General features: G+C 41.1%; 2 protein-coding genes across 2 annotated transcripts; both read right to left on the minus strand.

Annotated features, from left to right (window-relative positions):
- Positions 1 to 789: 789 nt before the first annotated feature.
- On the minus strand, positions 790 to 8,745 carry chrna3 (cholinergic receptor, nicotinic, alpha 3). The gene is made up of 7 exons (XM_063882377.1): positions 8,542 to 8,745; positions 8,147 to 8,394; positions 6,938 to 7,077; positions 4,298 to 4,342; positions 3,276 to 3,385; positions 1,824 to 3,018; positions 790 to 1,709 (listed from the first exon to the last, which is right to left on the minus strand). Exons 2-7 carry the CDS (start codon positions 8,208 to 8,210, stop codon positions 1,581 to 1,583), a joined length of 1,683 nt encoding a protein of 560 aa, XP_063738447.1. The 5' UTR covers positions 8,211 to 8,394; positions 8,542 to 8,745; the 3' UTR covers positions 790 to 1,580.
- A 3,097-nt stretch (positions 8,746 to 11,842) lies between these two features.
- chrnb4 (cholinergic receptor, nicotinic, beta 4 (neuronal)) lies at positions 11,843 to 20,293 on the minus strand. Its single transcript, XM_063882616.1, is given in 7 exon segments — positions 11,843 to 12,776; positions 13,992 to 15,045; positions 15,403 to 15,512; positions 15,746 to 15,790; positions 16,991 to 17,136; positions 19,982 to 20,053; positions 20,056 to 20,293. Coding segments are annotated over 7 exon segments (1,650 nt in total). The 5' UTR covers positions 20,114 to 20,293; the 3' UTR covers positions 11,843 to 12,611.
- Positions 20,294 to 23,604: the final 3,311 nt, after the last annotated feature.

Raw genomic sequence — 23,604 nt, forward strand, 5'->3', positions numbered from 1 at the left:
ATGCTTTAATGTCTATACTTGTCTCATACTGCCTGTGCTGCAGCTCCTCTTTTCACCCTCTGTCTGAAACCAGAGCCCAGTCTGCTCTGATTGGTTAGCTGGCTGGCTCTGTTGTGATGGCGTCAACCGCTAAGAGATGTCCCGCCTCTTAGCCTATCATGTTCAGTGTGTTGCAGCGTTAGCCTATAGAAGCGTGTGTGTTACATAGTGATGCCATTATGTTAGGGAAGTAAACAAAGGAGTCTCATGGAGGCATGTAAGGCAGGGGGGGGAGAAACTCCCTCTGGAGGAAAAATAGCCTTTTACATGCACAAAAACCTATACAACAACTGGGAAGGGGAAATCCCATACAGTCTATGGACCCCCCCCCCCCCCCCCAAAAAAAAGCATAACAGTGGTTCTTTAAGTACTTGTGAGAATTGAACCCTAACCCCCAACAGCAGCGGACTTGCGGTGTAAGCACGGGGCTGTTAAGAGGCAGAGCAGAAATGACAGAAAATTGGATTTTGGCCAGGAAGTATGGGTGGATGAAGAAAAGAGGGGAATCCAATAAGACCCTTCATCACTTTTCACACTCTCTATATTGATTGTGATCCAATAAGCTGAGTTAGCTCCAAGGGGGCACAGATGAGGAGGAACAGAGTAATAAACAGAGCCTCGGTGGTTTCCTGGAAATTACTTCAACATCCCACATCTTTCAGAAATACCGGTAGTTCAGAAAGACCCACTGACACAACAGATTTCCCTTAAACCCTTTATGGAACTTTCTTAAAGATTTATTTACAGCAATATGCAGAACTAACAGTGTGTATGTTCATTTTAAGAATTGTCAGAGATATTTTTAATGTCACCCTTTCCAGGAGGTCATGCTATCCAGATCAAAGCATCACAGCATGTCATGTCTCAAATGCATAAAGTACTAGCATAAATAAAGCAACTGGAAAAGGGTGGAATGGATGACATCTCTTTAAAACATTCAGAAAGTATCCTTTGTAGTAACAAAGAGTTACCACGTGATGGCACTGTTTTCACATCCTTGCTTGGTTCTCAGGAACATCGAAATCCAGATGTATTTTTTTTATCTCCATGGACACACACTGTATATTGAATATTTGGTATGGCACTCAAGGTGGATGTAACATTTCAAACTAAGATTTTTCTTTTTTGTAAAACAACCTAAACATTGAGCTTTCTTTTAGGATTTTGATAGCATGTATGTACATAATTGCTTAATGTGAAATTGGGTGCATTCATTTCAGTAATTTTAACCACTGTTACAGTTATTTACCTTTCAAAATCATTGATTCTGCAGGAGTGTGGCCTTGGTATTATAGATTACATAGCCATTTACTTCAAAGCTAGTTGTAAACATCAGAACGACTAACCACCGTCATCTTTGCCCCTTTTTTTTAAAAACCCTGTCCTCAACATTTAAGTGTCCTTCAAACCACTTCTTCAAACAAAATCACAATCATCTCTTCATATTGACCTTGGATCCACTCCATATGGTCGAAGCCATGGTGAGAATATTAAACGTAATGAATACTTCAGCAGTGGAGTGTTTGTTTCATCAAAGTGATCTAAATATCATCCCAAAGTAATAGGGGCTGGAGGAAGAGGCCGGCTGTTCCCATGATGCACACAAGGACAAAAACCCAGAGGAATATCCGGTCAATAACCATGGCGACGTACTTCCAGTCATCCTGCACCTGTGAGAAATGAAACAGTTTCAATGATATGTTGACACTGTAGTAACTTCTTTGAAATCAAAATGCATTTAAACTCTTAAAATCTTGACCTAAATAGATGTGTTGGGCACTCACCTCCTGTGCTTCATTCTGCAGTCTCATGTTCTCTGCTATGTATTTGACACTCTCAAGGGCCTCCCTGACCTCGGGGGAGAGTGGCAAAAGGGACATTAATCCTCCATCCAGAGAGTCAGAGCTGGAGGACTGACTTCCTCCCCCGACAGCACTGCCTCCAGTCAGTGCCCCAAGACTGCCAAGTCCCCCGGTCCCTCCCCCTGAGTCTGCAGGCAGCTTGCTGGATCTCCGGTGCCAGCAACAGTTGCAATGGCCCTCACAGCCCAAGAATGCGGAGCCTGCACCTTTGCCCAGGGTGCCACTTAAGTTATTGAGGTTGGAAAGCTCAGTGTTGTTGAAAAGCCGTTGGCGGTTTGATAGGCTGGACACCATGCTGGAGGCCAGGGCCTGAGGTTTGTGCTGCCTCAGCAAAGTACCTGACGAATGAATGGCACAGGGCCTTGAATGAGGCGCCCGAGCGTTGCGGCTCGCCTCCACCCTTTCAGGGTCCCTTTCTGGCCTTCTCATGAACATCACTCTGGGCAGCATTCCCAGGAACACTGTCCGCACCCAGCAGGGCATAGTGTGTGTCTTTGGTGTGCGGTAATGGACGTTCAACACAAAAACAGTGATGACAATAGAGAGGGTGACAAAGATCATGGTGAAGAGGAGGTACTCTCCAATCAGGGGGATGACCAACGAGGTGGAAGGGATGGTCTCTGTGATGACGAGGAGGAAGACGGTTAAAGACAGCAGGACGGAGATGCACAGAGTGATTTTCTCCCCGCAATCAGACGGCAGGTAAAAGACAAGCACGGTGAGGAAGGAGATGAGGAGGCAGGGGATGATCATGTTGACTGTGTAGAAGAGTGGCAGACGGCGGATGTACAGAGAGTAAGTGATATCCGTGTAGATTTCCTCGCAGCAGTTGTACTTAATGTCATGTTTGTAACCAGGGGCGTTGATGATTGTCCACTCGCCCGTCTCCCAGAAGTCCTTAAGGTTGATGGTTGAGCCGATTAGCACAAGATCGATCTTTGCCTTGTCGTACGTCCAGGAGCCGAACTTCATGGTGCAGTTTTGGTAGTCGAAGGGGAAGTAGGTCACGTCAATCTTGCAGGAGCTCTTGAATATGGCTGGTGGGATCCAGGTAACATCACCATTGAAGCGAAGCAGGGCTTTTGTTTTGTCATCAACCTGGAAATCTCCAACTGCACTGTAGAGAGCGAGAGAGAAAATAAAAGGAAGAGCAATTTGGATTAAACTGAAGGATATAATCAATTCCCTATTGGAGATATTAATACAAATAACCTGGGTGCTTTCATTAAATCAAACCCTCAGATTATTCTCATACGTCCCCTTTAGAATATGCAAACTAAAAATGAGAAATGCATAAGAAACAACCTTATTGGTTGTCTATGCACGGCAATCCTTATTGTAAATGCACTCAACAATCATCATTTTAACTCTCACTTGTTGTAGAGGACAATGTCTGGTTTCCATATTCTGCTGGACGGCACTCGAATAAACTCCACTCCTCCAAAATCCTTTGGTTGCCATCTCAGTTTGTAGTCATTCCAGATCTGAAAACGAAAACAGATTCATTAGTTTAAATGAAGATCAAATCAGAGAAATTACAATGTCACTGGATACAAGGCACATTTGCACCAATGATGAGGGTTTGTTTTCCCTTAAATAGCTTTTGAGATTTATCACTCAAAAACGTATCCACCGCATGGTGGCGCTAGAGGAAGCGTCAGGGTTAGAGTTGGACTGACAGACAGTGGTGTTGACTGCAAGCTTTTTTGGGGCAAGGGCGCTCTTTCCATTCAGGTGTCAAGCGGAAAAAAAAGTCTGATTTTAAACAGCTTTATAAATTACAAAACTAATACAAAAGTGATGATTATCTTTTACCACACAAATCTACTCGGACTGATTTCAACCACATTCTCTTTTAAAATGCCCCTCATAAAAACAACGAGAAGTCCTCATCTCCCACTGTGGCATAAATACAGAGCTTAAACACTATTCAGATATAATTGACCACCGTTTGTGTTTTATGGTTTTTTTGCCACTGTTTGTGACCCTCTGTTGAGGACAGCCAGCTATCCTTATGGGACTCATATAGCAACAATAATAAGGCAACCTCCGAGGGCTGTATTGCACAACTGTGATGGCATACAGAGGACATGTACACTGTAAGTACGATGCTAGTAGTAGTAGTAGACAGTCACAGTGTCAAAAGGAATATTATGGACTTTGGCAAATATAATAAATTCCAGACTGCTGTCCAGTTATTAAAATATGTAATGGACCATGCAATCTCAGTTTGTTTATAGGGTTTGGATAAGGATCGATGTGGTTATAAAGCTTCCCGCTATAAATAATTCAAATTGTCAGTCCAACCCCAAACAATCATGTATGACAGAAGGCTTGATCCATACTTGATGCCCTTGCTCAAGGTCTATTTCTACAGACATGCACCATAAACTTACATGTCTCAGCCACAGATTTGTCTCCATGATCTGATTGATTTCATCCTGAGAACAGAGCAGAATAGATAAGGAAGACATTTAAGCAAAGAAAGAAGATGTAAATGAAGACAGAAGATTAAACAGAAAGAAACACTGTCACATCCGATCATTCAATTCACCAGTGAGGATTCTTTGTGTGCTTTTCGCAGGGTCAGCCCTCTGCGTATCCCACACAGGAGGATTAACAGAGGCCCACCTGGGTCCTACAATGCCTGGAGCATAACCCACACGACAGCTGAAGTCAGGGGTCACAGTAACCCCAACTTTAATTTGTACAACTCTGCTGTTGGAGTAGAACAAGGGAGGGGTGAAGCACTGTAGGGGCCAGGTTTATGTGCACTGTGAATCAAATAATCTCATGACACAGGGCATAGCGTTAACTAACCATACTACCATTTAGTATCTAGGAGAGGATCTACATGAACAGTAAGCATATATGGATAGAACGCCGAAGGGAAAACCTTTATTGGATTATCTTTGGGAGACTGGTGATAGCTAATGCTCATGCCCTGTATCCATCACAAAAACCCTCAGACTGGATCAGATGATGGTTTGGTGTGTTTAGGATGTAAAAATAAGGCTTTAATATTTGTTTCCCTTCCATTCCAAGTTTATGATTATTTCATGCGATGATCAAGACATCCAATAATAATAATAAGACATTTTGGTAAACATACGCCCAGCTGAGAATATCAATACCACTCTCAGTTAGCTTAGTTTAGCGCAAAGACAGCTATCCCATCATTTCATTCTTTGTTTTGTGGATGAATTTAAAAAATGGGACACATTATATACACTGCTGCTATGATCTGGGGTTGCTGCAGTTGGTCTGGTCTAGCTTCAGCAATGTTATGTGCCCAAAGAATGAGGTCAGCTGACTACCTATACTGAATGACCAGGTTATTCATCAATGGATTTTTTCTTCCCTGATGGCACGGGCATGTTCCAAGATGACAATGCCAGGATCCATCGGGCTCAAATTGTGAAAGAGTGGTTCAGGGAGCATGAGACATCATTTCCACACATGGATTGGCCACCACAGAGTCCAGACCTGAACCCGATTGAGAATCTTTGGGATGTGCTGGAGAAGACTTTGCGCAGTGGTCCGAATCTCCCGTCATCAATACCAGATCTTGGTGAAAAATTAATGCAAGACAGAAATAAATGTTGTGACGTTGCAGAAGCTTGTGTAAACGATGCCACAGCGAATGCGTGCCGTAATCAAAGCTAAAGGCGGTCCGACGAATATTAGAGTGTGAGACCGGGCTAGAGTCTCTGTCTTTTCGGTATCAATGCTAAGCTAACGACCAATGACTTGAAAGAAGGTGAATAAGCACATTTCTCAAGTACATTTGCCTGTGGGGTAATATTCACTTTTACCTCAATAAGTATTTGCGATATAAAAACAAACTAAAATGAAAACAGAAAAACTCAAGGTAAATGCTGTATTTTAAAGTTAAACCTGGCAAAGCCCCGGGTAGCCAATTCAACCCCTGTCTGTTACCATCTGCTCTAACACCAAACACAGAGGCTATGATATGATCCTTCACTGGGAAATGATGACTCAGCCTCCTCAGGCGATGAACTATTGATGGTCTGGAAGAGCTAATTTAGCCCTGCTGTAATTGGTGTAGGCTGACCAACAACTCTTGCACCTGGGTAAGAAGCACCAGGTGTGGGGAGGAAATAATAGTCATCCATCAGCACGAGGAGCACCACAGCCTGCTACATTGACTGAGGTAAGGAGAATATAACAAAATATACTGCATCTCTGGATCTCGACAGCTCTTCAATTCTGAAAGAGATTGCTTGCTGAAAATAGGTATAGGGAAACAGATTGAGATGGGCTGAGGTGTGGCAGACCCTAAATTATCCATTCAAACTTCTTTTCAGACATTTATAATGAAGGTTTTTTTTCAATACAAGAATGTATATTGTATTATGTGGTTTTAATCATGACAGGGAAATACTTTCAATCATTATGCTATACTAAGCTAATAAGTCTCCTTGTGTCTCAAATATGCAAAGCAGAAAGGAAGCTATAAAAGAGAGTAAACGTAGGTTGCTTATGCTGTGCATGAAGTTACCTTCCCTGCCTAATGTGAGCCTCTTTGCTTAATTAATAGCCTTCCGCTCCAGACCTTCCTGAGACTCTGTCCACCCTGCCAGATCCAGCTAACCCTGCCCTTAAATCCAAAGGTGATCCTCTGAAGTGGCAGTGATTGAGTGATAGAGGTGCTCAGGCAGCTCACATTCCCCCATCTTGTCTGGGCCAAAGAAACAGCCGCACTTCTTTAATTTAGTACTTTCTACTGCGGGATTTACACCAGGGGCTACTGCAAACTGGCAGGGAGTATCTCAGGTGTCTCATTTTGCATCCCTACTGTCCCCTTCTTTAAAACACTGTTGCTCAAAGTCCAAATAACGACACACTCTTTTTCTTCTTAAGAAAGACCCTTCACATTTGATTTCCTTGTTAATTTCTCTCAGGTCATGACTGCTCATTAAGCAGAGTGTTAAATCTCTGACTGTGGCAAAGTAGCAGCCCATAATAACTCATATTTACTATTGACACGCATAAACATTTAGGAGGCTACTTACCACTTTGACCAGCTGAGACAGGGACACCTCGAACTGTACAACAACTGGGTCAGTCACATTTTCCACTGGCCGTATGTACTGGTTATAGTTGGAGAATATCACAGAGAAGAGCTTGTGCTCTGCCTCTGAACAGCAGCCTCCTGAAAGAGAGCAGAGGATCAGACATGGATCTGTCACTGCAATGTGGTTTATTTGGTTAAAGAGTACAGCTTGTTTACAAGGGGAATATCAGCCAGATGAGTGTTCGTTAGTCTTTAGTCCAGGGGAGCATGCACATGGCTTCATATTTAACCTATTTCACACTGATTAGGATTAATCAGCACTTTGCTTTTACTTTGGGGTGGCAGGCTAAGTCTGTAGGGCCTTGGAATTTGGACTGAAAGGTCCCCGGTCACGTCCGACCGGACCAAAATAAAATACGCAGTGTGGACTGGTAATGGAGAGGAGCCAGTTCACCTCCTGGGCTACTGCTGAGGTGCCCTTGAGCAAGGCACCAAACCCCCAACTGCTCCCTGGGCCGGCTAGTCTGGCTGCCTCTCTGCTCTGGATCCTCTCAAAATGCATGTGCATGTGCAACTGTGTGTTTATGAATGTATATTGTATCTGTACAAATGCATGTGTGTGTAAACCACACAGAGTGTAAAAACTGAATTCCCCCCTCAGGGGATTAATGAAGGTCCATCTTAATCTTTCAAGGAAGCTGTATTTGTGATTTTGAGGTTTTCTTCAGTGTAAAGTAATCATCGGCACTGCATACAAACACACGCATCCCTAAAAATCATCAATCGTCTATAAAGTCATCATTAACAACCTTGACTTTCATTAATAGTTGTCTTACATTTTAATTATTAAAAAAGAAACATGCATAGAATATAAAATAATCTCAAAAAGAGAAGAAATTATCTATGAAAATTAAGCTATTGCTATTTTCCAAAACTCAGAGGATCTGCTACTTTTGATAGATGGTTTAATCCAATTTGATTTATATTTTGTTCCATTGTGAAGTTATTTTGATATATAAATGTTTTAGATAACATCATACTAACAAAATAACCTAACAATATCATAAAGAAACCTATTGTATATGCCTAGTCTGTAAACGTTGCCCAAAAGAATCCACCTTTAATTGTGCCATTAATATTTAACAGCAATGTCAAACAACATTAAGTAGGACAATTCTAGATGTTAAAGTAGAAGCTAATAACTCACCTGGCAAAACAATTAAGAGTAGGAAGGAGCATGAGAGCAAAACGGAGCAAAAAATGGCTTCCATTGTTTTTTAAAATGACAAGTCTGTGTTGTATCCAGGGTCAGAGGCAGCAGCGGCAGAAGACAGCAGGAGAAAGTGAAGAGTGAAGGCGCGTCCGCAGCTCCAGAGGGAGGCAGAGAGGAGGCAGAGCCACGCTGAGCCACTGAGGAGGCTCACTCCAAACATGTGCAACCTTCTGCCACCTAATCTGATAAAACCAAGGAAAAGTGGTCACTGGTACGAGTTTGTCACCCAGAGACCACAACAGACAGCGTTAGGTCACACAAAACAAAACATTGATTTTGCCTTCAGTTTCCAAAGATATGATGTCAGTGGTTTGTTGTTTCACACGCACTTTTCTCGTGTATGAATTGCAAACACGCCAACAGTCTGAATTCAATACGCATTTAGGAACACACGGAACACACTGAACAGAAATACGTTTTGCATTAAGGGCCCCGTCCATTTAATGCCCCTTAAAAATATTTTCAGCTCCAAACTTCCGGTATTTGGATCTAAATTAAAATAGCTTTTCTTGTCGAATTTACTGCAGTTTTTGGTTATATCACTTGATGTGAGTGTTTATCTTTCTCTGTGCTTAACTCACTTGTCTGAAGTGGGCGGGGCTTATTTGTTAAAGAGTGATGTCCCGTGCTTCCAGCCACCAATCAGGATTTAGCAGCATTTCAACGCAAACCTAAAATGTGTGGGCTTTTACTGTCGGTCAAATGTTATCAAAAATATACCTTCAGTCTAAAAACAGCAGAGCTTTTGTTGTTAAAATCTCACATTAATAACTAAACTTCAGAAATAAGTGTTCAATATAATAACAGCAACATTTTTAGGGACTATTGTATAAAGACATTTTTAGCACCAGGTTATGCCAAGGATGAATTAACACATCTTCTCATCACAGTGCTTATTAAATGAGTCCATATCAAATAAACAAATAGCCTTCACTTCATTGGACAAGATCAATATCCACTGCATGTGCTACTGGGTGGTCCTCAGAAACAGACAACAGAATCCTTCTTCATTGATTATGTATTGATTTAATGTGTCAATATTTGCCCTTATGCCTACTTTTAATTTGAAAATAGAGCTGTCTTTGACTCTGATTTTCTTTTTTAAAAAATCTTTATTGTCAGTTTAGAGAAGCATTGTTCCTTTCCGTTAGACAGGCACGATGACCCAGTGGTTGTGTCCTTCTGCTGGATGAAGGGTAGGTCTGAGAGCTTTTCAGCAAACATGCACCCTGCTGAAGTGCGCCATAAACGATACATCAATCCCTACCAGCAGATGCTGTGTGGTGTCTGACCCTGCACAGTCAACTAATTTAAAGTGGGGCAAGTGTTGGCAAGAACTGTCCCCATGTGGATTTAATTTCACATCACATGGATGTCCCAAAAATGTTTATTTAACCTTCATTTTGACAGAGAGTGCAGAATTAAACTTGGGTTGTTTTAAACAATAATACAAGACTTTAACTGAGGCATGTCATGTTGCAAAAATGCTGCATGTGTAAAATACTTGAAAGTGGAAGAAGTAATTGTGACTGTACTCTCACATTGTGAGGGCTATGTTATGGCGGATTCTTGTAAGAAACTCCTCAATGATTGCTTAAGTGGCAGATCAATCCTGAAGGGCAATGCTTCCATGCATATCTTATTGGAGACTAATGACACAGGCTTGTGATTTATTAGGCCTTCTTTCAAGTGTTGAATGACGACTCCTCCCGCTTTGTTTCGACTGAAAACAGATGAGGAATTGTTGATGGATACGCCGTGGCAGTGCAATGTCTCTCTCCATTAATGACAGGAAGCTAAAAGATGGATGAGAAATCCCTGAACAATGCTAAAAACTGTAAAGAGAGATTAAGGAAAAGCATTAACAAAGATGTTGATTGCTGTCCCTCAAAAGAAGGAACAGTCTGCAGTATCTCAAACCAGCCCACTCAGCACAGTTTATTGAGGTTGTGTGTTAGTGAGCGTTTGCTTCAGCACGGATCAAGTCATTGCGTTTTTGTTTGTTTTGTTGTGAAGCATCATTTATTCGTGTGCCTGCAATTGCCTGCATGTTCGTTTCTGTTTGTAACAGATAATACCTCTTGTGGAGAAAAACACACTAATTTCCATGAGATCACCGTGTCTGGAATGAATACACTTTAACACCATTTTGCAGGTTTTTTTTTATTATTGCAGTGCCTGAAAATGTAATAGAATTTGCATTTATTTGGATTTTAAAATGTAAGAAATTGAACTTTATTGTAATCATATTTTTCTATATGATACTAAAATGTTACCGATAAGGCAAGACCTTTTATGCGTGTAATAAAAAAGGGTTTATAAAAGGGTGCAGGTATACAACATTCACAATACTGATAGTGTCATGCTACTGAAATCACAAACATTTGACAATGTGTTTGAAAATCTAATAGAATTTGTGATTGATGCATTAAACCAGGGGTGTCCAAAGTTTTTTCACCAAGGGCCACGTACAGAAAAATATACGGAGAGCTGGGTCACTTATAGAGGGGAATATTTGCCTCAAAAGTTAAGTTATAAGTTAGCAAAACAGATCAAATATACGTGAATAATGCACGAAGGAAAAAACAGCCGACATCCCGTCTCTCTTTAGGGTTTCATTTATTTTGTTGGCAGCTCATTCCTTAAAACAGAAGCCTCAGATTGCTGATAATAACAGTCAATATGAAGGTGACATTTCAAGCTTGTTATAGAAATAAGTTATTGGGCTTTTTTTTTTCAACTAAGATTTGTTGACTGAAATTACTTGAACATTGGGCTTATTAACACATGAATACTGTGTCATATATTTTAACATATATATTTGAGAAGTACAATATAAGACAAGCAAAAGTTTAATTTGTGGGCCGTATTCCATTATACTTTTAGAATTTGCTGAGGACTGATTCAAAAAGGCCTGTGTGCCTCATTTGGCCCGCGGGCTGTAGTTTGGACACCCCTGCATTAAAGTAAAATCCCAATGGGAAATGAACCCGCCCATTACTATGCTAATTGGTCTATTTGTCCAGGATTTAGATTTTTTTAATTTCAAAATCTGATTAAATCTGCAAAGGTAAAGATATAGTTACACATTCAAGAAGTGGAAGTGAAATGTCACAATAACTCTCTATGAAACCCTCTATGTCCTCTTAGTCAAAAGGGTTGATAACAATATTATATTATTGGCTTTTTACAATTTAAATCAGCTGGAGGGCAAAGATTATTACATTTTTAGACATTACTTCATTTAAGTGAATCATTACAACATTGGTGCTGCAGGCCATTCTACAGATATTTTAAGATGTGCTGTGATTAAGGGCACATGTCAGGGTTGCGTCTTTAACTTTGGCAAAAGCTCTTAGCCTCAAGACAATGTGGTCTAGATTAGCTGCAGTCCTGACAGTTTTGTTGTATCAACATTATTTTTTGCCTGGTCACACACTCTCACATCTCAAGTGAACGGCTGTCTTATCTGTGTGATGAAATGTTCTAATTGGCACATCTTCAGCAAACGTGTTGGCGCTAAGGGACACACTTTATCACCAGTAACACAGATTAACTTAGCCCTTTGGCAAGACCCTAACCATTTTAATACTTTATTGGAGATTACATACATTTAATCAAACTGAAAGAGGACATTACTCATTCTTTAATCACATATCACATTCCAATGACATGGTTATACAAGCTTAGCACATAATAGGGAAATGGTAAATGGACTGCATTTATATAACGCTTTCCAGTCGTTGCGACCCCTCACGGCGCTTTAAATACAAGTCAGCAATCATACAGAGGCATAGGCTGCCAAACAAGGTCCACCTGCTTAGGGAAACTAAAATCCATACACACTCACACAGTGCTGGCCATGCCATCTGGAGCAATATGGGGTTAAGTAGGTTGCCCGAGGACACATCGTTACGTTGACTGCAGCGGCGGGGCATTGAACTACTGTCCCTCTGATAGTAGACGACCACTCTTCCTCCAGAGTCACAGTTGCCCCAACATCTTGCTGACAGATGTTAATCACTTATCAGACATATTGGGTATATTTCTGTAATTTTTCAGCATACTTCATGGGGTGAAACCTTAAATCAATCCAGGTCTGCAGTTGTCCTTTGTAGACATAAAAGGAAATCAATTCTGATACCACTTGAAGGATGTACAATTTCCACCAGCTATTGTGTGCTGTTGACCATTTAGCTCTGATTATAAGAAGTCATTTGACGTTTTTATCTTGCAAAAATATAATGTCTCTTGTCTGAAGTACACAATGAGTTTGCATCTCACCATAGGGTACAGGCTTTAAGTAAACACCTAAAATACTGACAGTACCCGAATCTAATTTCTTGATTGCTGAAAAAGATAAAATGGTTAAAACTCGCCCCGTATTTTTCGTGGTTCATCATATGCGAGGAGCCTCTGAGCTGGGCTGTTGGTTGGGGACAATCTGAGTCTGGAAGACAGGCTGCAGAAATAAGCCTAGGGTGCCCACCACACACACTATCACAAAGATCCACAGGAACATACGATCCACCACCATGGCCACATACTTCCAGTCATCTATCACCTGCGAATAGAGAGAAATTGAATGTAAATTAGACAGTGTACATGTTGTAGTCACAGACATTTGTTATAATAAACCAGCAGCAATGCAGAGTGGAGATTTGATCAAATAATCCTGATTCAGCCTGCCATACACTTCAATGAATGCCTATGTGCAGTTGTGTGAATGAACAAGTGATGAGTTTGAGAGGGAATCTGTTTCTGAAACAAGGTTCTTTGCATCCAAACAACCTGTAAAACCCTTTTTACACATCATTATATCCATTCATACCAAGAATAATATTGCTTAGTACAGGTTTCCTTGGTTTTAGGATGCTGACTGGGGACATATTTAAGTCATATTTTTGTAAGGTTTTTCCTTATTGCTTGCCTACACTAAAAGAAGCTACTCATCCCATTTTCGCTGCTGACCTTGGTAGTTTTTAAATCAAGTAATTTCTCATTCCTGGTTCCCTCCTTCTTTCATTGATTTTTCAGAGAAAAGGATTGATGACCAAAAGTCTGCGTTCAATTTGTTAGGTCACATCCAGTACTTAACGTTAGTGGTAGTTAACAGTGGGGTCACATAATGTACAGCGTTATACCAACACCTTTGATCCAGTTTATTGGAAACAGGAAGGCACTGATGATGGAGCCAGATTGCTGGAATTATCCACTAAAAAGATTAAAGCACTTAGATTTTTTATCCACAACTTGCTGAGGCTGAAAGAGTGACAGGACATAGCTTCAAAGAAAACCCTTGTGAATTTTACTGTAATGTTTGTACAAGGATTAAACACATAAGATAGATTCAATAAAGGAGCATCTAATCGAAGGTGGTCCTTGCAGATGATAAAGCTAGCTACTTCCTGCTGCTTTGGTGTTGACACTAAGCTACAATAACTAGCCTTACTGCTCCGACTCTAAGAGTATTACGCCAATTTAGCATTGCAGTTTTATCTCATTTATTCCATGCATGCTTCTTTCTGGCCTGAAATCGGATGCTTACAACACCCAAAATGTATCTTGAACATTGACAGTTTGTGTATACTCAATATAAAATGAGCAGATTAGCATAGCCAATTTTCACATGTTGATGTTTTTGTTTAGTGATATGTTTAAGAAGCAACTAAACATGTAAAATAGCCTACATTTGATATATTAAATGATTAAGTAGCACAAGTGTTTCACTGCAGGATTGTATATACATGCAATGAAAAGTTGAGATGTGTATACATACACTCTGATCATCATCATCTCCCATCATGTGCTCAGCCACAAAGCGCACCCCGTTCACCGCCTCCTGGACATTAGCGGCCCATTCTGAGTTGCTTTTTGGCTGGAAGTCCTCGGTAGAAGTAAAACTACTGGGAAGGTAATCATTTGGACGTGAATCCCCCTTCCTGTTGGAGTAGCTGTAGCCCAGCGGAGGAACTACAGTTTTGTGTCCGGGTGTAGAGAAGGCAGAGTCGGAAGACAGCAGGGCAGAGTTCGACATTGTGATACCTGTTTTGGCTGGGACAGGGTATCCTAAGCCCAAAATGGATCTCCTCGCCCGTAGACACCGCTGCTGGCGAAGTCTCTGGCGTGCAGAGTTATTTTGAGGGCGTCTCATGAAGAGTAAAGCAGGCAGTTTGATGAGGAATATCAGCTTGACCCAGGAAGGCATGGTGTGGGTGCTGGGGGAGCGATGGTGGACGTTCAGCACGCAAACACTTGTGATGATGGAGAAGGTCACGAGCACCATGGTGAACATCAGGTATTTGCCGATCAGTGGCACATCCAATGAGGTGGGAGGAACGATCTTTGAGATCAAAAGCAAGAACACAGTGAGAGCCAGAAGCACGGAGATGCAGAGGGTCATCTTCTCCCCGCAGTCTGAGGGGAGATAGAAGACCAGAATGGCCAGAGAGGTGATCAAAACGCAAGGAATTATGAGGTTTATGGTGTAGAAAAGGGGCTTCCTCTTAATAATGAAGTCATACGTGAGGTCCACATAGGTGGGATCCAGAGGGTTGACAGTCCGTCTGCCCGGCAGCGCCAGGATATCCCACTCCCCACTGGGTGTAAAATCATCCATACTAGCCACCTCAGACTTCAGGATCAAGTCGATTTCCGTGTGATCATACGTCCACGAGCGAAACTTGAGTGTGCAGTTCTGCTGGTCGAAGGGAAAATGCTTGACCTCGATCTTACAGGCACTTTTGTAGATGGCCGGAGGAAGCCAGTTGATGCTGCCATTGAAGAGTACAATGGCATTGGTGAAGACTGTTACCTCATAGGTGCCATCAGCGCTATGAGAGGAGGAAGAAGGAGGAAAAACTTTAAAGAGCTTTTTAAATCAATCTCCGAGGCCTGTGTAATCAACCCTGCAATCGCATTAAAGTGCAGATAAGAGGCGAGCTACTCATACTGAACCTTTTTATTTCCTACGGCCAAGGACAGTAAAATCAATATCAAAACCAAAATCAAAAGAGGAAAGACTAAAACCTTCAATCATATATAAACTCTTTAGAGGCTTCAGAGAATCATTTGGGAAATGATGGTGACCAGAGCCCTTGCTATCAAAAAGAGTTTCCCATCCCCTATCCAAAAATGTAAATGTAATCTTATAGAAGTGTAACATCTCTCTGTAATTCAGTGGTGCTTACTTGTTGTACAGGACAATATCTGGAAGCCAGATGTGTCTGGAGGGAATGCGCAGCTTGTCGATACCTTCGTACTTCGCAGGGTCCCATGATAACCTGTAGTCCACCCAGTGCTGGAGAGGAAGAAAGGGCTGCTGTCAAGTCCAAATTCAGACACGTATTTAAGACCAGCTCTTTTCTAATTACATGCTTGATTATCAGTGAAATGTGTTTGGAGCACAATTATAGGAGCAGTTTGTTCCATGCAGAGAGGAAAGTGGATATGGTTTAATTCAAGTTCAGGGCGAAGGACATTTAACAAGACACTGAGTGGTCTGACTGAGAGTATGAGGTTTATCACACTTACCTGAGTGAGCCAGACATTTGTGGTCATGATCTGCTCTCTTTCATTCTGGAAATGTACAAATGAGGTAGAAGTTTGAGGAAATATTTTCATGCACAGTTACAGTTAAAGTTTCAAATTGAAATATAACTGCATATTAGCTGACCCTAAAGCCGTGACTAGACTAGTTGGCAAACTAGATAGAGGCGAGCAGAGAAGTCAAAAGATGTTATCCAAAAGTAATACATATTTTACTTTATTTTCATAGCTTGTAAAGGTTAGCTAAACGTATTGGATAACCGAGTAGAACAGCTAAATGGTTAAACGATGGGACAATATCCACTTTTGCCTGTATGTACACTATCTGGAGTGTTAAATGACACGCAGTTTAAAGTCCGTCCAAAGGAATCATTGATCATGATACTTTACCACAGAAAATGTTCAGAAAATATCAAATAAACCAAAAATGCTCTTATTTGTAGTTTTTTACACCAAATTGCAGCCCACAATATAAACCATTGGATGAAATTGTGCAGATTATTGTTATATTATGAGAAATTCATCATAGAAATGAAGGACCAAGGGAAGGAGGAAGCCTCTGCTGGTGAACCAATCACCAGTTTTTGTACACAGAATTAATTGTATCTTGATTGCACACAGGATCTAAACAGCTCCTTTTTGTCTCCTAGTTTAAATGCCAATTAAAAGTGATCAGATGTTCAGGACAGAGTTGATGAACCTTGCTGCTTACTGTCATCGTCAAAAACAACTGAATTTAAATCCTTATCTCATCTTAGATTGCTTCTTAACATGCATGTTGGTGGCATTGTTATCACACAGCCATGCCATACACATCCAATATGTGTACCATACCAAATGGCAATTACTCCATGGGTACAATGCAAAGTCATAAAGTGAGGCTGTGAATGAGTCTTGCTGCCTTGGTCGGCAGCTGGGAGGATCCTCCGCTGTAAATCAGAGGAGAGCCTCTATCACTGTGGCTAAAACAGCTTTATGGCCGCTTTTAATCCAATGTGCTGAAGTTTCAATCTGGACATGACAGAGGCTGAGCTCACAGCTGACCACATCCATCCTCCTCTTCATCCATCCATTCAGAGCTACGGCCTCTCTGCACAGGCTGGTCTGTAATTAACTGCTCTCAGAGCTTTGTGGCATCCTCTTTCTTTCACTCTGTCTTTCTTTTTCTGTCTCTCGCTTTGTCATCTCTCACACACACAGGATGGGTAGAAGTAGTATTTAGTGCATTACCACACTGATGAGCTGAGCCAGAGAGACCTGCAGCTTCACTGGGACTCTCTCGCTCCTGTTGACAGCCGGGCGGATGAGCAGATTGTAGCGATCCTTTCCCAGCAACCAGTTCATGAGACGCTCCTCTGAGTCAGCACTGCTGGTACCTGGTAACACATTTTTTCATGTGATTATGTTTATACAGATGTTTTCACATCCCAAACATCCGTATCAAGCCAAACCAATTGGACCTTGGAAAATTGGACCTAGTTGTCCATTGAGAGAGAGTATTATTCTCTGAAAATGTAATGTCCATTGTTGTTTAAGCAAATATGCCACATTTTGATTTATATAGGACTATCCGATCCTCTAGCCACGACTCCCTCAGAAGGCGGAGGATGAAACCCAGAACGTATACAAGAAATGGATGTAGTCACCTGGATATTTGTTTGCGGAATTCGGTTTTAAAGCTCAACGTTTGCCATTTAGTTTTTTTTAGAACCAGACATGACAAGAGAGTAGAACTAAGTACATCCGAACACTAAACGATAACTTTAAAAGGAGACCAAAATAGACTTTAAAGAACTGAAGCACATAGTGAAAGCAATACAGTTCAAAGATGAAAATATGGGCAACAGTCAAATCGATAACACAAACTGTGGTAGCAACCTGTAGTTCAAAAGATTGACACACACTTAACTATTCCGTGCTCTATCTATTTTACTCAAAATGGAACATTTATTTACAAAAAGAACATCAAGCTGCATCAAAAAAGATTTGAAACTAGAGACTTGAGCAAGAAGGCATCAGGAAAACTGAATTCTTTAACTGTTTGTCCACGACTCACACTCTACTACTTCCTGTTTTGCCACTACCTTATTAAAATATAATACTAATATAAATGTCATATACCTGCCTCTTTGATAAAACACTGAAACACCACAAAGAGGAAGAGAACACATTTGTTTAATAAAGAAATGTTCTTCCTCTTACGAACCGCACATAAAGTCTTAAGGGAAACAGCCACTGCCGATTGAGGAAGCCAGGGATGGCTGTGTTGTGGAAATTACACTGAAATATAATGAACGTCATTTCGCAAAAAGTAATTCCATTTGGGATGAGTGCAGATATTTTTCAAAGCATTCAAATCGTTTTGCTTTTGCCCAAAACCAAACCACTGCACGCATCTCTACAGTGAGAATAGGCTAAGAGTAACCACACTTGGGACTCCTATTCCCTTCAACTCTGATAAATGAAGCCCACCTCAGGGGTGAAGACAAGCCTGATTGAAACTGATGATCAGTGCTTCTCATTTGGAGCCAAATGAAAACATGTAGCAGTAGCTCTTCCATTTTCTTTGCATGCAGCAGGTTATTAATGCCCCCACATGGTCTGAAGTAGCTGAGTCGGCTTTCCTGGGGGAAGCTCTCCAATGAGGTGGGACTGATACTGATGGGCCCCGCTGAAGAAGAACTGCTACTGTTGTCAATACTTAGCAGAGTGATATTCATGGCTGCAGAGTGATATTCATGGCTGCAGAACCCCAGAGGATCAGCACATATGCCTTTTTTTTTCAAGCTATGTGAGGCTGCAGCGCACAAGAAGGAACAATGTTCGACTTCCATTGCCTCTCCTGTTGTGCAGTATCAAACTGTGTGTGCCATTATCAGCACACAGACTCCCGGGGATTTGCAGGGTGTGGTGTGCTGTCAGTCTGGCCGCATGGGTCAGTGCAGGCTGCCATGACTGTGCCTTTGTCAGTCACTTGGCTCAGATCCCATCCAATACAGTGGGATCTCCACAGCACTCCACAGATGGTGTGTTGTCAAAGCCCTCGGAGACCTGGGAGAAACAAGCTCTGCCCTCCCCAGAGGTACAGGACACTGTCAAACCACCCAAACTTGTGATTACCTGCTGTGTGGACTGCCGCCGGGATGTGTGTGTATGTGTGTGTGTGTGTGTGTGTGTGTGTGTGTGTGTGTGTGTGTGTGTGTGTGTGTGTGTGTGTGTGTGTGTGTGTGTGTTTCGGTTAAATGTGTATATGTGCAGCGCCTTATAAGTGTTCTGTTGACATTATGTTGATTGAGAGTGAGGTCAGGCATGTTAATGGTACAGTCAGCTGTTGTGGAGTTGATAAGGTCACTCTGCACAGCACACTGAAAAACATTATTCTACAAAAATGTATTACGGTTTGAAACCCAGGAGCATAATGAACAGGGTGAATGAAGCAAGACATGGGGCAAAGGTTGAGTCAGGTACAAAGTATAAATGCTAATTTCATCCACTTTGTATCACAACCCTAGTGAAACCATTATCAGGGTAATAAGATTGGGCATCTTTTCTTTCATTGCTCTCTTTTAATTGGAGAAAAAAAGCAGATGTAGAAGACATTGTTTTCTGTGACACACAACAGGGTTCACTACTTAAATGTCAAATTGGACTGTCAATATGGGGGACCCTTTTTATTGCAATGACCTGTGAGACAAATTGCTAAGTAAACTTGGAGTCCCATTGATTTAGTCAAGAAACTCTGATCTGATGAAGCTGATTCTAAAAACGTGTTCACTTTTAATGGGTACATGTTGTAGAGGCAAAGTGCATGTGACCCTGCACTTGCCATTGGTTTGATGACTACAGGCCACATTGTATGGCATGACTGATAATCACATTGCCCCTAGTGAAACACTTTTTTGAAATACATACATGCTACCCATGCATGTTTTTTGATAAATAATATAATTTTAAATATGTTAAGTTCCTGTTACGCATTAAACAATAACGTAAGACATGTGTGGTACAGTGTATGCATATATCGTTCAAGCTACACAACTGAGCCACTGTACTGAAAACGTAACATAAATCCAAATAAAGAGCTGCAATTTGACTTCGGGACACTGAAAGAAACACTTCTCCAAACAGAAGCACTTTCACCAAAAACACATTCGAAGCTGACAAACAGATACAAGCAAAAAAGTAGTTTGGGACACACAAGGTAAAGAAACACACACTTACAGTGAATCACAGTGAAGAAGTACGCGAGGATGGGGAGAACACGAGTCATTTTTTCGGCACCATCTGCTCCGCGGGAGTTCTCGGGGATGAAGGCTCAAAGCTGCGGTGTTCCGCGCTCCTCCTCTCGGGCATGCCGGAATGATACACGCTCAAGGTTTGGACACTTAACCAGCACGGTGCTGATGTATGAGAAAGAGACAATTGACCGAATAGCGATATCTGTTGCTCCGTGGTGTGGTAACTTTACAGCAATCCGTCCCATGAAATTCTCTGAGGTTCCTCCCTGGGGTCTTTACGCTCTGCCAAAGCGCACAGCCTGCCCTGGCGCACTGCTCTCTCCAGCGAGTCCTCAGCACCTGCACCCGGTCTGTGTTTGTCTAATGTGAGTGCACACTACCTCAGTAGCTGTTTTAGATAGAAGGTAACTTGTGACTAATATGCCACTGAACCTTTTATAGCTGTGTTTTAAGAATTGACACGGAAAGTGGTTGATTTTTGTTGATATAGAATACTTGTGCACTTCGTGAAGACGTGCCTGAATATTGGGAAAGTAAAAGGATAATATACAATCAGTGCATTATGTATGACTTATGTATTTCTCTGACCTCTTTTCCCCCCACACACCCAATAAATGGTTGAGTATGAGTGTGTTTGGATTCAGTATTTACCCTCAGAAGAAACACAAAACAATTCAAACATGCAGACCTGTGTTTCCTCCAATAAATGATTAAAAACCATATCAGAGGATCTTCTACAGACTTAAACTAGAAATGTTATACTGTTTTAATGTAATACGAGCCCAGTCACTATAGTCACATGCCAGAGAAAGGTTCCTGTCCTCACAGCATCCTCTATAAAACAACCCAGACATATCTGAGCACAGATGTCAATACAAAGATCCAGGCCTAATTCTCTTCCCATCAACAGTTAGCTGACAATCACAATGACTTGCAATAATTTGCTGACTTCACACTGTTTTGGAAAGTGCGCTCAGGAGAAGACAATAAATTATCCTCTGGTTCTGGATGTGAGATTTAGTGAGGTGAGGTCCAGTCAGACCAGGGCAGTGCAATCCTGGCACAGCAGATTTACAGTCGCTACGCTACTTAAAGGCTCATTATAATGGCCAGTAAAGGAAGTGTATCCGGCATGAAGAGAAGCCCCAAGGACTCGTCTTGCGTTATAAATTTTAACTCAGAAGGCTTCTATTCTGGATCATTGAGAGCAGATCGATGGGCTGATTAGGTTTTGACCATTATTTGTTTTTTTTATCAGGTCGAAGGGGGCCCAGTTTGTCTGTTTGTTTGCTAAATATGTCAGACAATTGTTGGGACATATGAGAGTGTTTAAGATGCCTACCATATAGTGAGCGCTTTTCATTCATCTCTATACAATATCGCTACATATCCATTTGCAGGGACTTTAAAATTGCTTGAGAAAGAGGATGCATGTCTGGTTTTCCACTCTGCTCATACATCATTCTGAACATTGGAGCTCAAAAATCCAAGTAAAGTGACAATATGAAACACACATTAATGAGTTGAGGGGAACTTTAAAGTGTAAATTCAGTTTATTAAAGTAATGTAAATCTCCCATGTATGATGGCCTGACTTTACCTCAGTAAATGACAATGATATCTTTTGGTTGGAGATCTTCAAATAGTAAGGCTGGCTTCACTGCACATTTTACCACTTTTAGCTTACACCTTCATGTCTCTTTTCTATCGAACTCATTTCGTTATGACACACCAAACTGAGACAAACCACCAGCTATAATATAAAATGAACTGCAGTGTAGACATGACATGAGTGGTGAAACATGACTGCTGAAAATGAACCACGGACCGGCTCATTTTGTAAATCGACGCCTAAGTCTTCATAACACAGTGATGAGAAATTACATGGACACATTCTGTGAAATACTTTCAATGTGATATCAGATTAGAGAGCAAGAAAGTTGTTTGGACTTTGGATTAAAGCCAAGGATCCTAAATGATCCAAAAAGGGGGCTGCAGAAAGCCTGTTACAGGTATTTGGCACCATTCTGGTTTGCTTGTCCTTAACTTCTCGATCAGAATATTGTTGAGTAAGAGGATTAAATAAACTTTAGGGGTGGTTTTTAGATTTAGAAACAGGACATTTGATCATGGTCAGACATCCAGGATAAATTAAGAATAGAACATGATAACTAGTAAGAGGAATACTTTGAGCCAAACACATTTTAGATATTCATATTGCTTAACCCTAAGCTGTTCTCCCTGATAACTTCTTAAATGATGTTATACATATTCACACACATTTTATGGGAGGCCGGCACACAAACTATTTGAGGGAAGGACGGATAGGTTGGCGGCTCTCTTTTATTAACTTCAGAAACAAGGCCCTGGGGGGAAATCTCTTCGGCCCTTCTGACTCATGAAGTGCAAGCTGTCCCTTTTTCATCAGCAACATTTTAAAGGTTCAAGTATCACTTTGGTCAAGTACTTCTGGTAGAAGCCTAACCACAACAATAGCATAATATATGGCCTTAGCAGTGCAATGTTTTTAATAGAAATATGTATGCAACATTTTCATTTCATTTCATTTATTTATTTTTTAAAGGACAGTGCACATTGATCAACATTTCTGTAAACGTGCCAGTGTTAGCCAGCAGGCTAATTTTCAACTGTAGTCCTTTGGCAAGATGTTCCAATAACGTTTTTGATCACATACTAGCGGTGTGGCTGGAATGCTAGCAATTTCATCCTGTTGTTGTTGTTCTGCACAATAAACACAACCCACACTTAAACATCTCGGCAATCATGACACTTTAGTAAAGATTCTTGTAACCCTCAGGATGGATTGTCATACATTTGCTGATTTTCAGTCATTTAGCAACAACATCAAGTAAAACATTTAACCAACAATTTGGTTTATTACTAAATGTTTCTGTAAAGATTCCATTCCCGCAATCTGCAGCTGTAATTTGCGATTAGCCAATTCACAAACGTCAGCATGCTAAAACGCTAAACTACCAGTGAACATGGTAAACAGTAACGTCTTAATATGTTAGCATGCTGATGTTAGCATTTAGCTGCAAAGAGCTGCTATATGTACAGTAGCTATGTTTACTCCTAAAAAAGTATAACAAAAGGTGTTCAAGATGATTCTGTGACACACACTAAGAATAGATTACCTGGTGTTTGCTAGCTGTATTCTGCATTTTCCAATGAGAGTGAATGAGTAGCTGTAAAAAAAGACGACCTTAACAGACATGACTAGAAGTCTTGTCTGGTGTGCTCAAATGTTAGCAGAGGCCCTGTTGTGTTGTTCAGGATGTGTGATGGTGTCTGCCTTTACAAACAATTTGCTCACAACTTTAAATTATGTATCAAGTTAACTCTAGCAGGAAGCCTTTCTGGTTTCTCAGTGGACAAAAAATACCAGGATACAGCTCTAAAAATGATTTACGCTTTTAATTTCAGGGGAGTTTAATACAGTTTACAAAAACAAAAAAGAAGCTCAAACAGCATGTAACTCCTCATTGGTTCAGACAGTTTAAGAATGCCATTGCCATTAGTGCAGTGTGGTGTAACACAAATCCAGGGTTACAAATGATCTGCAATGGTATGATGAAAAGTGAGC

The sequence above is a fragment of the Eleginops maclovinus genome, chromosome 4 (assembly GCF_036324505.1).
Source record: "Eleginops maclovinus isolate JMC-PN-2008 ecotype Puerto Natales chromosome 4, JC_Emac_rtc_rv5, whole genome shotgun sequence".
Classification (NCBI taxonomy): Eukaryota; Metazoa; Chordata; class Actinopteri; order Perciformes; family Eleginopidae; genus Eleginops; species Eleginops maclovinus.

Excerpts from the sequence above, each read along its gene's own strand:
- chrna3 (XM_063882377.1), bottom strand. The coding sequence starts at position 8,210 with ATGGAAGCCATTTTTTGCTCCGTTTTGCTCTCATGCTCCTTCCTACTC. Across the intron at positions 7,078-8,146 it reads ACTCTTAATTGTTTTGCCAG|GAGGCTGCTGTTCAGAGGCA; the intron begins GTGAGTTATTAG and ends GCTCTCTTTCAG. Across the intron at positions 3,386-4,297 it reads CAAATCTGTGGCTGAGACAT|ATCTGGAATGACTACAAACT; the intron begins GTAAGTTTATGG and ends TTTCGTTTTCAG.